Source organism: Aphelocoma coerulescens, chromosome 5 (assembly GCF_041296385.1).
Source record: "Aphelocoma coerulescens isolate FSJ_1873_10779 chromosome 5, UR_Acoe_1.0, whole genome shotgun sequence".
Classification (NCBI taxonomy): domain Eukaryota; kingdom Metazoa; phylum Chordata; class Aves; order Passeriformes; family Corvidae; genus Aphelocoma; species Aphelocoma coerulescens.
The window spans coordinates 1,372,400-1,385,327 of NC_091019.1; the positions used below are offsets into that span (position 1 = coordinate 1,372,400).

At 51.0% G+C, this 12,928-nt stretch overlaps 1 protein-coding gene across 1 annotated transcript; it reads right to left on the bottom strand.

Annotated features, from left to right (window-relative positions):
* Positions 1-1,154: 1,154 nt before the first annotated feature.
* On the bottom strand, positions 1,155-9,565 carry DRD4 (dopamine receptor D4). Its single transcript, XM_069018765.1, has 4 exons — positions 9,335-9,565; positions 2,790-2,902; positions 1,898-2,445; positions 1,155-1,482 (listed from the first exon to the last, which is right to left on the bottom strand). The coding sequence occupies exons 1-4, from the start codon at positions 9,563-9,565 to the stop codon at positions 1,280-1,282; spliced, it is 1,095 nt and encodes a 364-aa protein (XP_068874866.1). The 3' UTR covers positions 1,155-1,279.
* Between the last annotated feature and the right edge of the window lie 3,363 nt (positions 9,566-12,928).

Here is a 12,928-nt window from a genome sequence, read left to right on the forward strand (position 1 = left end):
ATCCCTGTCCAGCCTGGCTGGTGTGAGCAGTGGGGCTCTGCCTGGATTCAGGACAAGCACAGCTCCACGGACAGGTGAGCTGGGCACTAGTTTGCCAGGCCTCCTGCTTGTGTAGGTGACTGGGCAGCAGCTGAGTCCCCCACCGTCCTCTACCAGTAGCTTGTGGCCAGGTATAGCCAAGCCTAAGTCACTGAATTCTGGCTTTACTGCACCTTTTAAGAGGAAAAAATCTGTAAGGGCGTGGGGCAACTTCCCTGAATGACAGAACAGTAGATGTGACTCAGCTGTCATTAAAGCTCTCTGGGACCTGAGAAAGCTCAGGGTGCCCCGGTACCTGGGGCAGCCACGCCCCGACCCACCGACAGCTCAGAAATGCACAGTACAGTCATGTGGGAATTGAGTCTGTTTGCTGATGAGAAATTGAGCATTTGCTATTTTTAGTCAAAGGAACACTCAAGACATCCCTCTTCTGTTCTGCTTCCAAGCAAATTCCCCCCTGGAAGGCAACAATCCCATACAAAATCATTACTTGGAAGACTGTAACTTTCTGCAATATTCTTTTTCTCCCCTCCGAGCCTCAGCGACAAGCATCACCTGTCCCACTGGCTGCTGTGGCTGTCGCTGCATGCAGGTTCATCTAAAGGTATGAAGGAATTTTTCCTAAGGCTGTAAATGGTTCCTGGCAGGAATCATGTGGCTTCACAGGAAATTCTGGAGCACCAGCAATAACATTATGGTGCCTTTGTAAGACCCTTGTTAAACATGAGTGAAATCAGGTTTTGGGTTTAAAATTATCAAGGATCAGGGGAAAGGAGGTTGCCTAGGTAGATTCACCCTCACCTGGCATATGGACATCTGGAAATGAGCTTGGTACCCTCGTCTGGTATGTGGACATCTGGGAAATTAGCTTAACAGCCTTTTTTCCCCCAGGCTCGTGTCCATGTCATCTCGCAGCCCTGTTTAATACCACCCCAGAAGCCAGAAGATTAGAAATTACTATTATTATCATCCCTGCTTAGCTCAAGCACCAAATGTTGAAGAAATGGCTACACTTCCAATTTCCACTGGGTAGAGGATCCGAGCTGCATCCACTGGCCCTCACCTGTAACACCTTGCTAGAAGGACCTGGGCGGCCCCTTCCTTCAGCTGCCAGCTCTCCTCATCCTCCCTTCGTCCCCAACAAAGACAGCAGATAGAGGCAGAAATAGATCTTTAATGAACTATACAAAAAATCACCCAGTGGTTCCTCCTGCCTGGTGGTTCCTCCTGCATGGAGGGCTCAGCAGAAGAGCTGCAAGACTTTGCGGAAGAAGTTCCTGAACTCGGCATTGAACACGGTGTAAATGATGGGGTTGAGAGCACTGTTGACGTAGCCCAGCCAAGTGACAGTGCTGGTGACTTGAGGGGGGATGGAGCAGGCCTTGCAGAGAGCCCTGGTAATGTGCACCACAAAAAAAGGTGTCCAGCAGAACAGGAAAGCACCTGCCAGGAGGACAATAAAGAGAAAAGGTGACGTGAATGTTCAAAAGGGTTTAATTTAACAAAGCCTGAGCCAAACAAGACAGACAAAGCTCAGGCGCTCAGGGAAAAGGCAGCAGCTGTGCTGACATGTGGAGCTGGGCTTATGCCCAGACAAAAAATTGGGATGTCTTTCCTGTCCTAACCATTGATGAAAAGTCTTGAGTTAGTCTCGCTTTGGCTTTGAATGTTAAGATATTGGGAGTCACAGGTTTGCCTTGAAGGGAGGTTGGGTTATAAACACTGCACGTGTTCTTTCCCAAGGGTGGTGGTTTTTGGCACTGCTCTGGATTCACCCAGGTCCTGCAAGTCTGAGCGCTGTGGTGGGACAAGGTGGCACATTTCCCAACCTCCCCAGCCATCCCTGACAGCCACTCACCAACGACGACTGGCAGCACCCGCATGGCCTTGCGCTCCCGGCCGTTGATCTTGGCCCGCTTGCGCCCGTGCCCTGGGTGCGGGTAGCTGAGGTGTGGGTAGGACACAGTCTGGATCCCATTGTTCATCCCACACTCCCCAGGGAGGCTGGCATGGGCGTAGGGGCTGCATGCCGGTGGCCCCAGCCGGGTCTGCTCTCTCTCCATCAAGGTTGGGGGGTGATAGAGCTTCCTGTTGGCTCCATAGATGCAGCCCCTCAGCTTGGCCTTCCGGGCTTCTTCCCAGCGCTTGAGTCCTTGGAACATGCCACAGTACAGCACCAGCATGACGGGGCATGGGATGAAGAAGGAGCAGATGGAAGAATACACGATGTAGTTGTCATCCTCCAGCTGGCACAAGCTGGGGTCGCGGTCTGGGACATTGTTGAGGCCAAATATGACTGGGGATGCCACAGCAAAGGCGAGTATCCAGGTGGTGGATATAAGGATGAGCTGCCGCAGGTCAATCTGTCGCCGGTTGTAGTTGAGCGGGATTTGAACAGCGATGAACCTGCCAACACAGCCCCGGGTGAGTCGGTGCTGTTGTGGTGGCGGCACCATTGGTAATGTAACCCGAGGGGCCCCAAGCTCCTTGTCACTGTCCTCTCCCCATTAATTTACTTTACACAGCTGAGGCCTGGGCTACAACCAGAGCAGCCAATGGACAGCTCTGGCTCGTCACACAACGACCTTTCAGCTTGGCCACCACTGATGGGACACAAACCTAGTGGTGGAGGACATGAGGGCAGAACACGCTCCTTAGGGGACAGCAGGATCCTCCCAGCTTGGGACTGTGGCAAGGGCCTATGGAACCAGTGTGCTGCCCAGGCAGAGCCAGAGCAGGAAGCCACTCACCGATCCACGCTGATAGCGCACAGGTTGAAGATAGAGGCCGTGCATAGCATCACGTCCATGGTCATCAGGGCATCGCACAGCACCGTGCTGAGGGACCACACTCCTCCCTGGAACTGAAAAGATCCTGGGATCAGGAGATGCTGTGTCCTTTAAGATGACAGGAACATGGCCATGCCTGGGTGCCTCAGCCACTCATGTTTCCTCCGAACAAGCAGCCCAAAGCTGAGTGCTTCTCCCGTGGCACAATGTGCAGCATCCTTCCCAGCGCAGCAGCAGAACATGGGAATCAGCCTCACACAGAGTCCGCAGCCTGCTCAGGGCTTGTGGTTCTGGCCTGACTGGAGAACTGAGCCCTCAGACCATCAGCACAGCCAAGTGAGTCATGCTGGGCAGAGAGACATGGACACAGGACATTGTGCTGCCTTGGGTGAGGGCAGGAACCCCCAAACTCCTCAAACCCCCCAGTTCAGCACCCCAGGATCTCCCCAACAAGGCAGTGTTGGCTGCACAGCATCCTGAGCTTGGTCCCCAAGCAAGCAAGAGACAGAGCACAAAGCTCCTCTCCCACTTCTGTGTCCCAACCATTCCAAACCCCTGTTTGCAGATGATGTGAATGGTTTCCTGTGTTACACAACTGTTCCATCCTGGCAGGCAAAATATATATATATATATATATATATATATATAATTTACTATGTATGTTTATCTATGGATAATGTGCATCATCTACTATATGTAATTTACTTTATAGTATTATCTATAGAAAATGTGCTACATAAACATTTTATATAGATATATATATTTATATAAAAATCCCAGGAAGTTTTTTCTCTATAGCAATAGTCAGCCAGTGCTCATAGAGTCTAATGCTGCTGCCCTCTAATGTTGCAGATTTCAGGAAGCAGGTATGGATTTGTTCCTGTACTGGTGCTAAACAACAGGTTCTGGTTTCATTCATCCCAGCACAGAGTGGAGCCACATGGGGAACACACTCCACGGAACGCTGGGAAGGTGGCGAACCCCAGCCCCTGCCAGCAACAGGGCAGGCAGCTCTGCAGGGATTAATATCAGCCAGTAATGATGTCAAGCACAGGATTATGATTAGAGGAGCTGTAAAGCCAAAGGAGTCTCTGAAGTAACTGTTTGGCTATTTCTGTACAGCATCTCCTTGAGATACCTCCAGGGGAGCTCTGGAGTCAGACCTGAGTGCTTCATTCAGCCTCTTCTCTAGCACAGAGCAGCCACCCCAAACTGAATTTGGGACCTGAATCATCAAAAAACGAATTTCTGCCAAGCTCACTGGGATCTTGACAAGTTCAGTTCAGCTTATGAAAGAGAAAATTTGATTTTGGGCTGCAGTTTTCCAAACCTATTTTTGAACTGGGGGAACTAATTGATTCTGGCAAGGACAAGGGCTCTTGGGCTGCAGCACCTTTGGAGTATGTGAGATTGAAGTTGGGCACTTGGAAAATGCTATAAACTCTTCCCTTTCCCCACCAACCCCCAAGACTCTGGCTTTGGGGAAGGTGCTAGGAGAGAACTTCCCATTCTGTGGTGTTTGTCGCCTGCCCACCTTGGCAAAACGTGCCAAGGACCCCTCTGACGGGAGAGTGACTTCAGATTAGAGGCTTTGCTAGGCCACGTGATTAAGGAGTACCTAATTCCAGGAGACTGCAGCAGATTAGCCCGTCAAGGTACACAGTGTAAAGATTTAGGGATCACAAACAGCTCAAGCTTCCTTTAAGAAGTGCTCCAGAGCAACTCCACCTTCAGCGGCTCTTTGGGTTCTCCACTTTTCCAGAATACAATGCAGAAGATTTTATAGGATAGTGGCTGGCAGGAGACAGACTTGGCTTCTTAAACACCCTTGCAGTTGCCTTCCTAGTCAGCCCACTCTGGTATCTTTATTCCTAAGCACAGCTGATTTGTGAGGAAAACTCTGCCTTCTAAACCAGCCTGATGCCAGAAGAGCTCCTGAGGGCAGGAGCCAGGACAGAGCCTAAGGTTTTAGTCCTATTTCCTCTGACACCAACTCTTGTCTCAGTCCTGCCACATGCAGGGAACAGCAGGAGCCTGAAAGGGAATTAGGAGATGCCTGGCTGGACTTTGAGCAAGCATCTGCCTCAGTGTGGCCATGGCTCAAGGACGTGGCATAGAGTGAGAGGGCTGTGACACCAGTTGGAAGAGGAATAGTCCTTTCCAGTGGGCAAAGTCCAGCATCAGAACCAAAGAATTGTCCCCATGTCCACCAGAAGCTGACTTGGGGCCCTTTGTCATGAGTTGTGACAATGTCCCAGTCCCCAGAAGACACGATGCAGCCTGCAAGGGGAGAGGAAGGACAGGGAGTGGGACATAAGACAGAGGTCCCTCACGCCTGCTCTGATGTTCTTTCTTAACTAAAATCATTGAGGTCAAGGTTCTTCAGAGATGAGGAGCAAGTCTGATCATCCACCTGAGACATTATGAGGGCCTAAAATTCCAAGACACCTCTCCCCAGTTAACGGTCTCCGGAAATAAACCCCTAAGCACTGGTTTGTCACCGCTGGCCTGTCTCACCTCCCTCGTACTTTGTGTGGCTCAGACATCAGCCAGGCCCAGAATAACATCTATTTCCACTAAAGCTGTAACATTCTAAGAAAGACTAATCCTGAATCCTGCTGCAAACAAGCTGACATGCATTCACAGAGAGCCAGGGGAAATTCGGAGAGGGTAGAGGTCTGGTCTCTCATTAGAGGAGCTGCATCACAGGCACACAGAAAATACTGCAAGAAAAGAGATGGTTTGATACCAAACCAGTGACACCCTGAAAGTTTTAGGCAGAACCCATCACCCTCACCAAGATGAGAAGATAGCTCATGTGGTTTATACTGGCTGCTCCATCGCTGTGCCTGCTGGGAACACTCATCTTCCCTGACCTGGAGAAGGAGCCAGGTAAACATGCAAATCTGCTCAAACTGTTTCCTCTTTTCTGTAATCACTTACACAGGTCTTAGTGGCAAAGATGTTTACATAACCAACACCCTCAGCTCCTGCCAGCAGCTTCCTGGCTCGGGCCTGTTCCGCAGCTCCGCTGCTCAGCAGGGATTAGCGGAGAGCTGATCACAGGAGCAGCAGGTACAGGTGTGCTCCACAGCACAGTCCACGTGTGGAGGTTGTCCTGGTGCCTGCCCTACTTGCTGGGACACCTCCACTTAATGAGGACTGCATAAACTCCTGCAAGTATCCCAGAGTCTTTGGGACTCCTGCCATTGTCACAGTCTCTGGGAAGAGGAAGCAGTTACACACAAGGGAAGCCTTTGGAGTCATGCAGCTCCCTCCCAAAGCCACCCAGAGCCAAGTGATATCCTGCAGTAACTCCACAGCACCTGAAGCTCTGCTTCCTCAGGTAATTCTTGTTTCAGTGCTACCAGTGCACCAGGCACTCTCTGAGATCATCTCCCGGCCGCTCTTCACATGAAAGCAGAACTCTGCTCCTCAGGAACAGCTGTTAATGCCTGACCATCTCCTTCCCCCTTGCCTCCCATCATCCCTGCCTTTCTGGCACTGGATTGATTACAGGAAAGCACTTGACACAATCATCAGAAAGCCAAGGCTGGCAAAAGAGCTGTGCAACTTCCCCATGGAAGTTACCGTTACCTCTCCCTGTCATACTGCTAAGACCTGAGATTCCCAAGCAAGCAGAAAGGTAAGTGCCTTCTGCCCACCAGGGCAGGCTGCTGTGTGGTAATTACAACTGGAAAACATTGGAACATGTCTTTGTTCCATGTTTGGATGAGTCCAGTAGAAAGAGAGTGTGTGTCCGCAACTGCTGCCAATGGCTGAAATTAGCTTTCTTAACAAGCAGAAATAACAGCCAAGATCAAGGACTCTCCCACTGTGCTCCAGCTTCTGTGAACGGCAGCAGAGGATCATCTGCATCCCACAGGAAGGAATCCCATCCCCACTGGGGCTTGGAGGAGATCTGTTGTGTGTGAGGATGTCAGATGTCACCTCAAAAGTTAAGTCCCTCCAGCTGTCTTCTAAAGCCCTGACTGGGAGGACTGTTTCCAAAACTGGAACACAAGATGCCACCTCACAGGAAAACAGCACAAGGTGAGCAGGTTTCTGCTGGATGAAAAAATGCTCAGAGCTTATTGTTCCGTTCCTGCTAAAAAAAGGCAAAAAAACACCCCCTCAGCTGGTTGTCAAGTTTTCCAATAGGCACTCAGAGTCCACATTTACTGTGTCAGGAGTTGTACTAAAGTTTAAAACAACAAAACAAAACCCCACACCAGGAATGAAGGTTAAGGTGAACATTCTGGACTGTCCAGGCCATATTTTCAGTGGCTACTGTGGTTGGTACAGAGTGCAAGCTGAAACCAAGCTAGTTTTAAAGAGCAATCACTACATCCTGCATTTTCCGTCCCAACAACTAATTCTGAGTTTTGCCTCCAAGAAAAAAAAAGAAAAAAAGAAACCACAAAAAAAAATCTGTCCTCTGGCATGGATTCAGCAGTTACTCTCCCTTTTCCTTATGTTATTTCAGAACAAAATGAAGTGGAAATCCTGCATCAGTGTACAGGAGATGATTAAAATGAACATGGGCACCTGCAGACTCTGAGCCCACAGAGAAGCTTCCAGGCATGGAATGGGAGCTGCTGCAACACGTGCTGGAGCTGCTCTACACACCAGAGCCCCACTGCCTGCTCGAGGTGCTCTCTCTCTCTGTACCTGTTCAGCACTTCCCACACCTGCTCCATGCATTCCCTCCAAGTGCCAGGAGTGCAAATCCTGCTGCCTGTGCTGTTTTGTGCCTCCAAACACCTGCCTGGCTGCAGGGGCTGCAGAGGTTGGAGGGAAAGATTTCTGTCATACAGCACCTTCATTCCCCATGTTTAATATCCTGGGAGCAGAGACACTGAAGAATTCCCTTACAGAACTGATGTTTATGAACAGCTGTGGAAGTGAACACACCAAGTGTCACCACAAGCTGGACAGCCCCGGTTTTTAAGGCTCATACAGGTATGAACACCCGTTACCTGAGAAAACAGAACTTGTGGAATGTCTGTGGTATCCAAGGAAAGCCCCACAATACTCCTGCCCCACTGGAAGCATTTTCAGAGGTACCCCAGAGTATGTTAACCTGTGTTTTATATATTCCAGCAAAACTCCCACCTGCAGGCAAGAGGAAACCACTTTGGTGTTGGTGACTGCCCATAGACCTGGGGCTTTGAGAGACAACAGAAAGAGGAAGGAAGGAAAGGGATCCCAATTAGCAAAAAGTAGCTGAGAAGAATGACCAAGATTGTGCCTTTCTAACCAGCAAAATGGAGGTAATGAAGGAAAAGCAAATCCACCAAAACCAACAGCACAGTGGAAAAAGAGGGGCTCTAATGCTCCGGTTCTTCACTGGTTCTTGTCCCCTGCTGAACCTGCCATTCCACAACACCCGTCTCCAGAGAGGTCACAATGTCCTGCAAAATCCTAGGAGCAGGTAGAGACCATTCTAAGCTCTAAACTGCAGCCTGCCTTGCTTAAGGGAGTACAGGCCTGCACACTCAGGGCCTGCTGAGCCATGGGATGCTCCGCATGGCTTGGGAGAGGTGGGAGATACTCTTCCACAGCTGGGAAGAAGATCCACACTGCCAGCTACCACAAGCATGGGTGGAAAAACTTGCTATTTTGCCCAGTGGATGCTCTCATCCTCTTGAGCAGGGAAGAGCCACCAGCTGGTACTAACAGGTTCTAAAACATCCCCCTGCAAGCACAAGGGTTTATTCATGCCTGGCAGTAAGTGTTACAGAGAGAACCACTCAACCTTGGGAGTGCCTGTGGTTCTTTCCCTCAGCTGTCACAGTCTTGGAACAGATGAACAGGTTTTTGGGAGTGAACAGCAATTCTGTCCCATGTCCCTGAGCTGGCTCTCCACGACCACCATTGCACACTGGGTCAGGCCTCTGCCAACCAACAACCTGCCAACCAAAGCCACCTTGGTACAGGGTGACCAAATCCCATTCAGCTCCCGGAAAAGACAGCTTCTCCTTCTCAGCCAACATGGAAAGTTGTTTCCTGGCTAAAGATGCTAAAGATCTCCCTTTATCACCAAGATCTGCTCGCTTTATGTCAAACGGAGCACAGCACCTGTCTCTTCCTGTCCGTTTGCTGATGGCAGCCTGGACAGTGTGCAAGCCAAGGGCTGCCGGAGCTGCCGGCCTGGCCCGAGACAGCCATCCCGGTGTGCCTCCCCTCGGGGCATCTCCACTCGCCGCGGTTCGGACGGGGATCCCAGGGACTCGCACGGAGCCGGCTCCGCTCCCGCCGCCCGCGGTCCCGCAGCGCCGTGCGATGCCGTGAAGCTCGCAGGTAAGAGCCGGGGGGTCTGACCGCCACATGCCGGGGCGCAGGGCAGTCCCCGGGCCGGCGAGGTGGCGGTGGGGAGCAAGCCCGGAGAGCGGCTCTGACCCCCGGTGCTTGGTCTCTTGCCCTCCCCGCAGCCCAGTAACCAGCAGGCTCGGCGGGCACACAGCCCCAGCCCGCCGTCCGCCGGTGTCCCCGGGCTGCCTCACCTCGGAGTAGACGTAGAGGGGCAGGACGAGGAGGGCGAGCAGCAGGTCGGCCACGGCGAGGCTGACGATGAAGTAGTTGGTGGTGGTCTTGAGCGCCCGCTCCGTGCAGACGCTCAGACAGACGAGCCCGTTGCCGCCGACGATGAGGAGGATGAGGAGGATGCCGAGCACCAGGGCGGCGATGCTGTGGCCGGGTGCGGCGGGCGGGGGTCCGGCGGTGCCGTTGCCCATGGCCCCGCGGCGCTGCCCCCGCAGCCCCGCGCACGGAGCCGGGCCGGCCGCCGGGAGCTGCCCGCCGAGCCGCGGGAGGAGCCTCCGCCGCCGCCCCGCCCGGCCCCGGCCCCGGCCCCGCGGGGACAACTGGGTCACCAAGCGGCTTAAAGCGGTGGCGGGAGGGGGGCAGGCTCCCGGTGTCCCGGCTCCCGGTGTCCCGGTGTCCCGAGCGTTGCAGAGGTCTTGCTGTGTTCTCACACGGGGTCGTTCTCTTAAGGGATGTTAGAGGAAAGAACTGGAATTAGTACAGATAGAGTGAATAACTGGGAAATGGTATTCCAAGGTGTGTGTAGAATCTGGTAATGTTCAGGAGTTTGTAATTAAACTGAGTGAGGATCCAGACAGTCCATAATGAAATTTGAAGATACTGCCAAGACAGGATGCTGCAAGCGCCTTGGGGCACAGAGTAGGGATTCAAAATGTTCTTGATTACTTGGCAAATGCAGGATGCACCTCAAAAGGAATTTTGCACCTTACCCACGATTGGGCTGGAATAATCAACTGCAGAAATGCAGGATGCAGGAAGAAACCAGATAGGCAGCAAATGTGGGAGCAAAGATGTGGTGGCAGGTCATGAGCTGAACACAGGGGCTGGGGTGTCTTACTGAGGAAAATGAGAGAAAAATGCTGGTTTAGGGGTACCTGTGCACCTGGAGGATCAGGAAGGACAGGGAGGTGTGGCCTCTCATTTCTAGCCCAGATGACTTGGGAGATGTGAAAGCTGATCCAGACTCTGTGGGCATCTCTGCAGCTGTGCCACCAAACCTCAGCCCAGATGTTAATGCCAGGTAAGCATTCAGGTCACAGGTCACGCTGGTGTTTGTGGAAGGCAGTGGGAGGAGAAGGCATGGCAGTAAAGGGACATTTATACTGAATGGAGGGGGGAAATTACATTATTGGAAGCTTTTTATGAGACAAATTGCTTCTAAAGTCTGTTAATAGGCTGCAGCTATCAGAGTTTCATCCAAACTATTGAGAACTGTGGGAGAAATCCTCTCTCCAAACCCTGTCCGTGCTGCCTCCAGTTCCCTGACTCTTTTTTGGAAAGGGTCATGGTTACCCCTCAGCATGTGCAGCACAGAAAGGCCACAGCCCTGGTGTCAGCCACAGGATACAGATCCAGGCACTGTCCTTCCCTTGGACTGGACCAACAGCAGCTGATCCACACAGCCTGTTTTGCCCAGCTGCTCCGCAATTTCATACACGAGTAGGAGAAAATGCCCTTGGTTTAAGCACTCGGATGACAGTCTGGCTAAATTCTGTCTCCAGAGGTGGGGCTTCCAGGTCTTTTCTAAAGCCAGCAAGAATGCCGTGTCTTCAGTAGCTACGGAGTTGTACCACTCTCCTCTCCCATCCCAGTGAAGGCTGCCCATCCTCATGTTGATCCCAATACCCATGGATTTGTTTTTCCAGTCATCTCCCTCTTCTAGTGTGCAAAGACAGGAGAGACAATTTCACCTGGCCTGAGTGGGACCAGGTCTTGCTCTAGATCTGTCTGTCACCAGCACTCGAGTGGGTACTCACAAAGCTGTCTCTCTACATTCCTTTTGGGAATGGTTTGTGTTGGACTCGGGAGAACACAAGCATGGCTGCACATATGTCAGGTTCGGAGCTTGGTGCTACCTCATCTGCTGGGAAGTTCAGACAAGGAAGATGGTTTCCATCATCTGGTCACAGCTTTTCCTATCTGGGTTTGATCCCTAAAGCCTGACCCCTGACACAGCCCTCACTCAGGGAGGAGCTGGGATAGCAGAACCACTTTCACTAGAGCCCTTTTTATTCTGAGAAATCAAATTAATCAAAGAAGGCCCTGAAGTGCATTAATGAGACTGTGCAGACAGAATACTATTAATTTTTTTATGTTTAAACCACCTGAGCAGCCAAGAGAGCAGGATGGAAACATGACTGCTGTCATCCTGCCTTCCCACAGGGATTAGTGCCATTCCTCTAATCCCCTTTAACAGTTAATTTATATTCATTATCTCCATTTTTCCTATGAGTTAGTGCTGAATGACTTAACTCAGTGTGGAAAACCATATTCCAGACTAACAGAGCTTTAATCCTAAACTAGTTTAATCCTGGAGTGGATTAAACTAATGTGAAATAATGCTTTTGACTTCCAACAGTGAGTAGCCACACAAACCACTAATTAGGACAGTGCTTTCATGGCAAACAGGCTACAGGCATTAAACGCAATTCCTTTCTGGGGTAAGAGGAATTTCCCTCCTAGCAGAGGAGAAGGAAAGTCTGTCATACATCAGCAAATCCAAAGGAATCATGTAATGTCACTGCACGAAAAAACAGATGACAAAGGACAGATTCATGCATCACCCTCATGGAAAGCAGGAGTTATGCCAGAGTAATGGACTGGGAATGCTTAGAGCACTTTTGGAGAGGGCCTGATGCGGTTGGTGTTTTGGAACAAACCTTTTTTGGATGCACAGCCAAAAAAGTGTCCTCGTTCCCCATCCCGCTGTGACAGGAGCTGTGGAAGCATCACAGCTGCTCCCTGTGTCAGGAAAAGGGCAGCACCAGGAAAACACCCATACCAGCAAACCAGTGGGAGATCTGCCTTTCCGGAGTGTTTTGGAGTGTTTGGAAAAGAAACAGATAAGCAGTGTGGTTTGTGGCTATGGTGGAGCTGGTCCCCGACCAAGAGAAGCTGCCAAAGAGCCAGGAGGAGTCCTCCAGAGACTCCCCCGGGATAAATTAATGGAGCATTTGATTCCCAGCCAGTTCAAAGGATCAGGAAGTTTGCGAAGTGAGACATCTGTCAGAGTCTCCACAAAGAGATGGAGCTTTTATCACCATAATTTTTCACATCCGAGGCACTACAAATTTAAAGAGAAAAGGGGAACAATGTGGCTGCCAAAGTTTCAGGGCAGATGTGCCAAACTCGTTTCATGAATAGCGCCCTGATAGCATCAGCTCTCCCAGCTGCCTTCAGGTTCAGGACAAAGGGAGGAAAACAAAGAGCTTTCAAGGCCAATCGTGTTCCTTTCATTTGCCATATTCAGCCGGGCAATTCTCTGTGAGAGACTCATCGGCAACAAAGCCATCCTGCTTTCCAGTCTCTTGTAATGCATTTCTCAGAAAAGAGGCGGAGGCAGCCTCCCCCCTCTCAGGTGAACTTTTGCAAGAGAGGGAAGAGGATGGCACGGCTCTATGGGCTTTCCAGGCTCTCCCAGTCCACTCTGAGAAGCTGCAGGGATTTATTTACACCCTGAATGGATCTCTTGATATTTACCATTCTAGTAAGTTATGATAAATCCATGTAAGATGTTAAAACTAAGGCTAGTAGTTAGCTGTGGGGGTGAAACT

What these genes read in the sequence shown, in the direction of transcription:
- DRD4 (XM_069018765.1), bottom strand. Translation starts at nt 9,565, where the DNA reads ATGGGCAACGGCACCGCCGGACCCCCGCCCGCCGCACCCGGCCACAGC. An exon ending in TGCGCTATCAGCGTGGATCG is followed by an intron (nt 2,446 to 2,789) that starts GTGAGTGGCTTC and finishes CTGTGTTGGCAG; the next exon opens with GTTCATCGCTGTTCAAATCC. An exon ending in GGTGCTGCCAGTCGTCGTTG is followed by an intron (nt 1,483 to 1,897) that starts GTGAGTGGCTGT and finishes TCCTCCTGGCAG; the next exon opens with GTGCTTTCCTGTTCTGCTGG.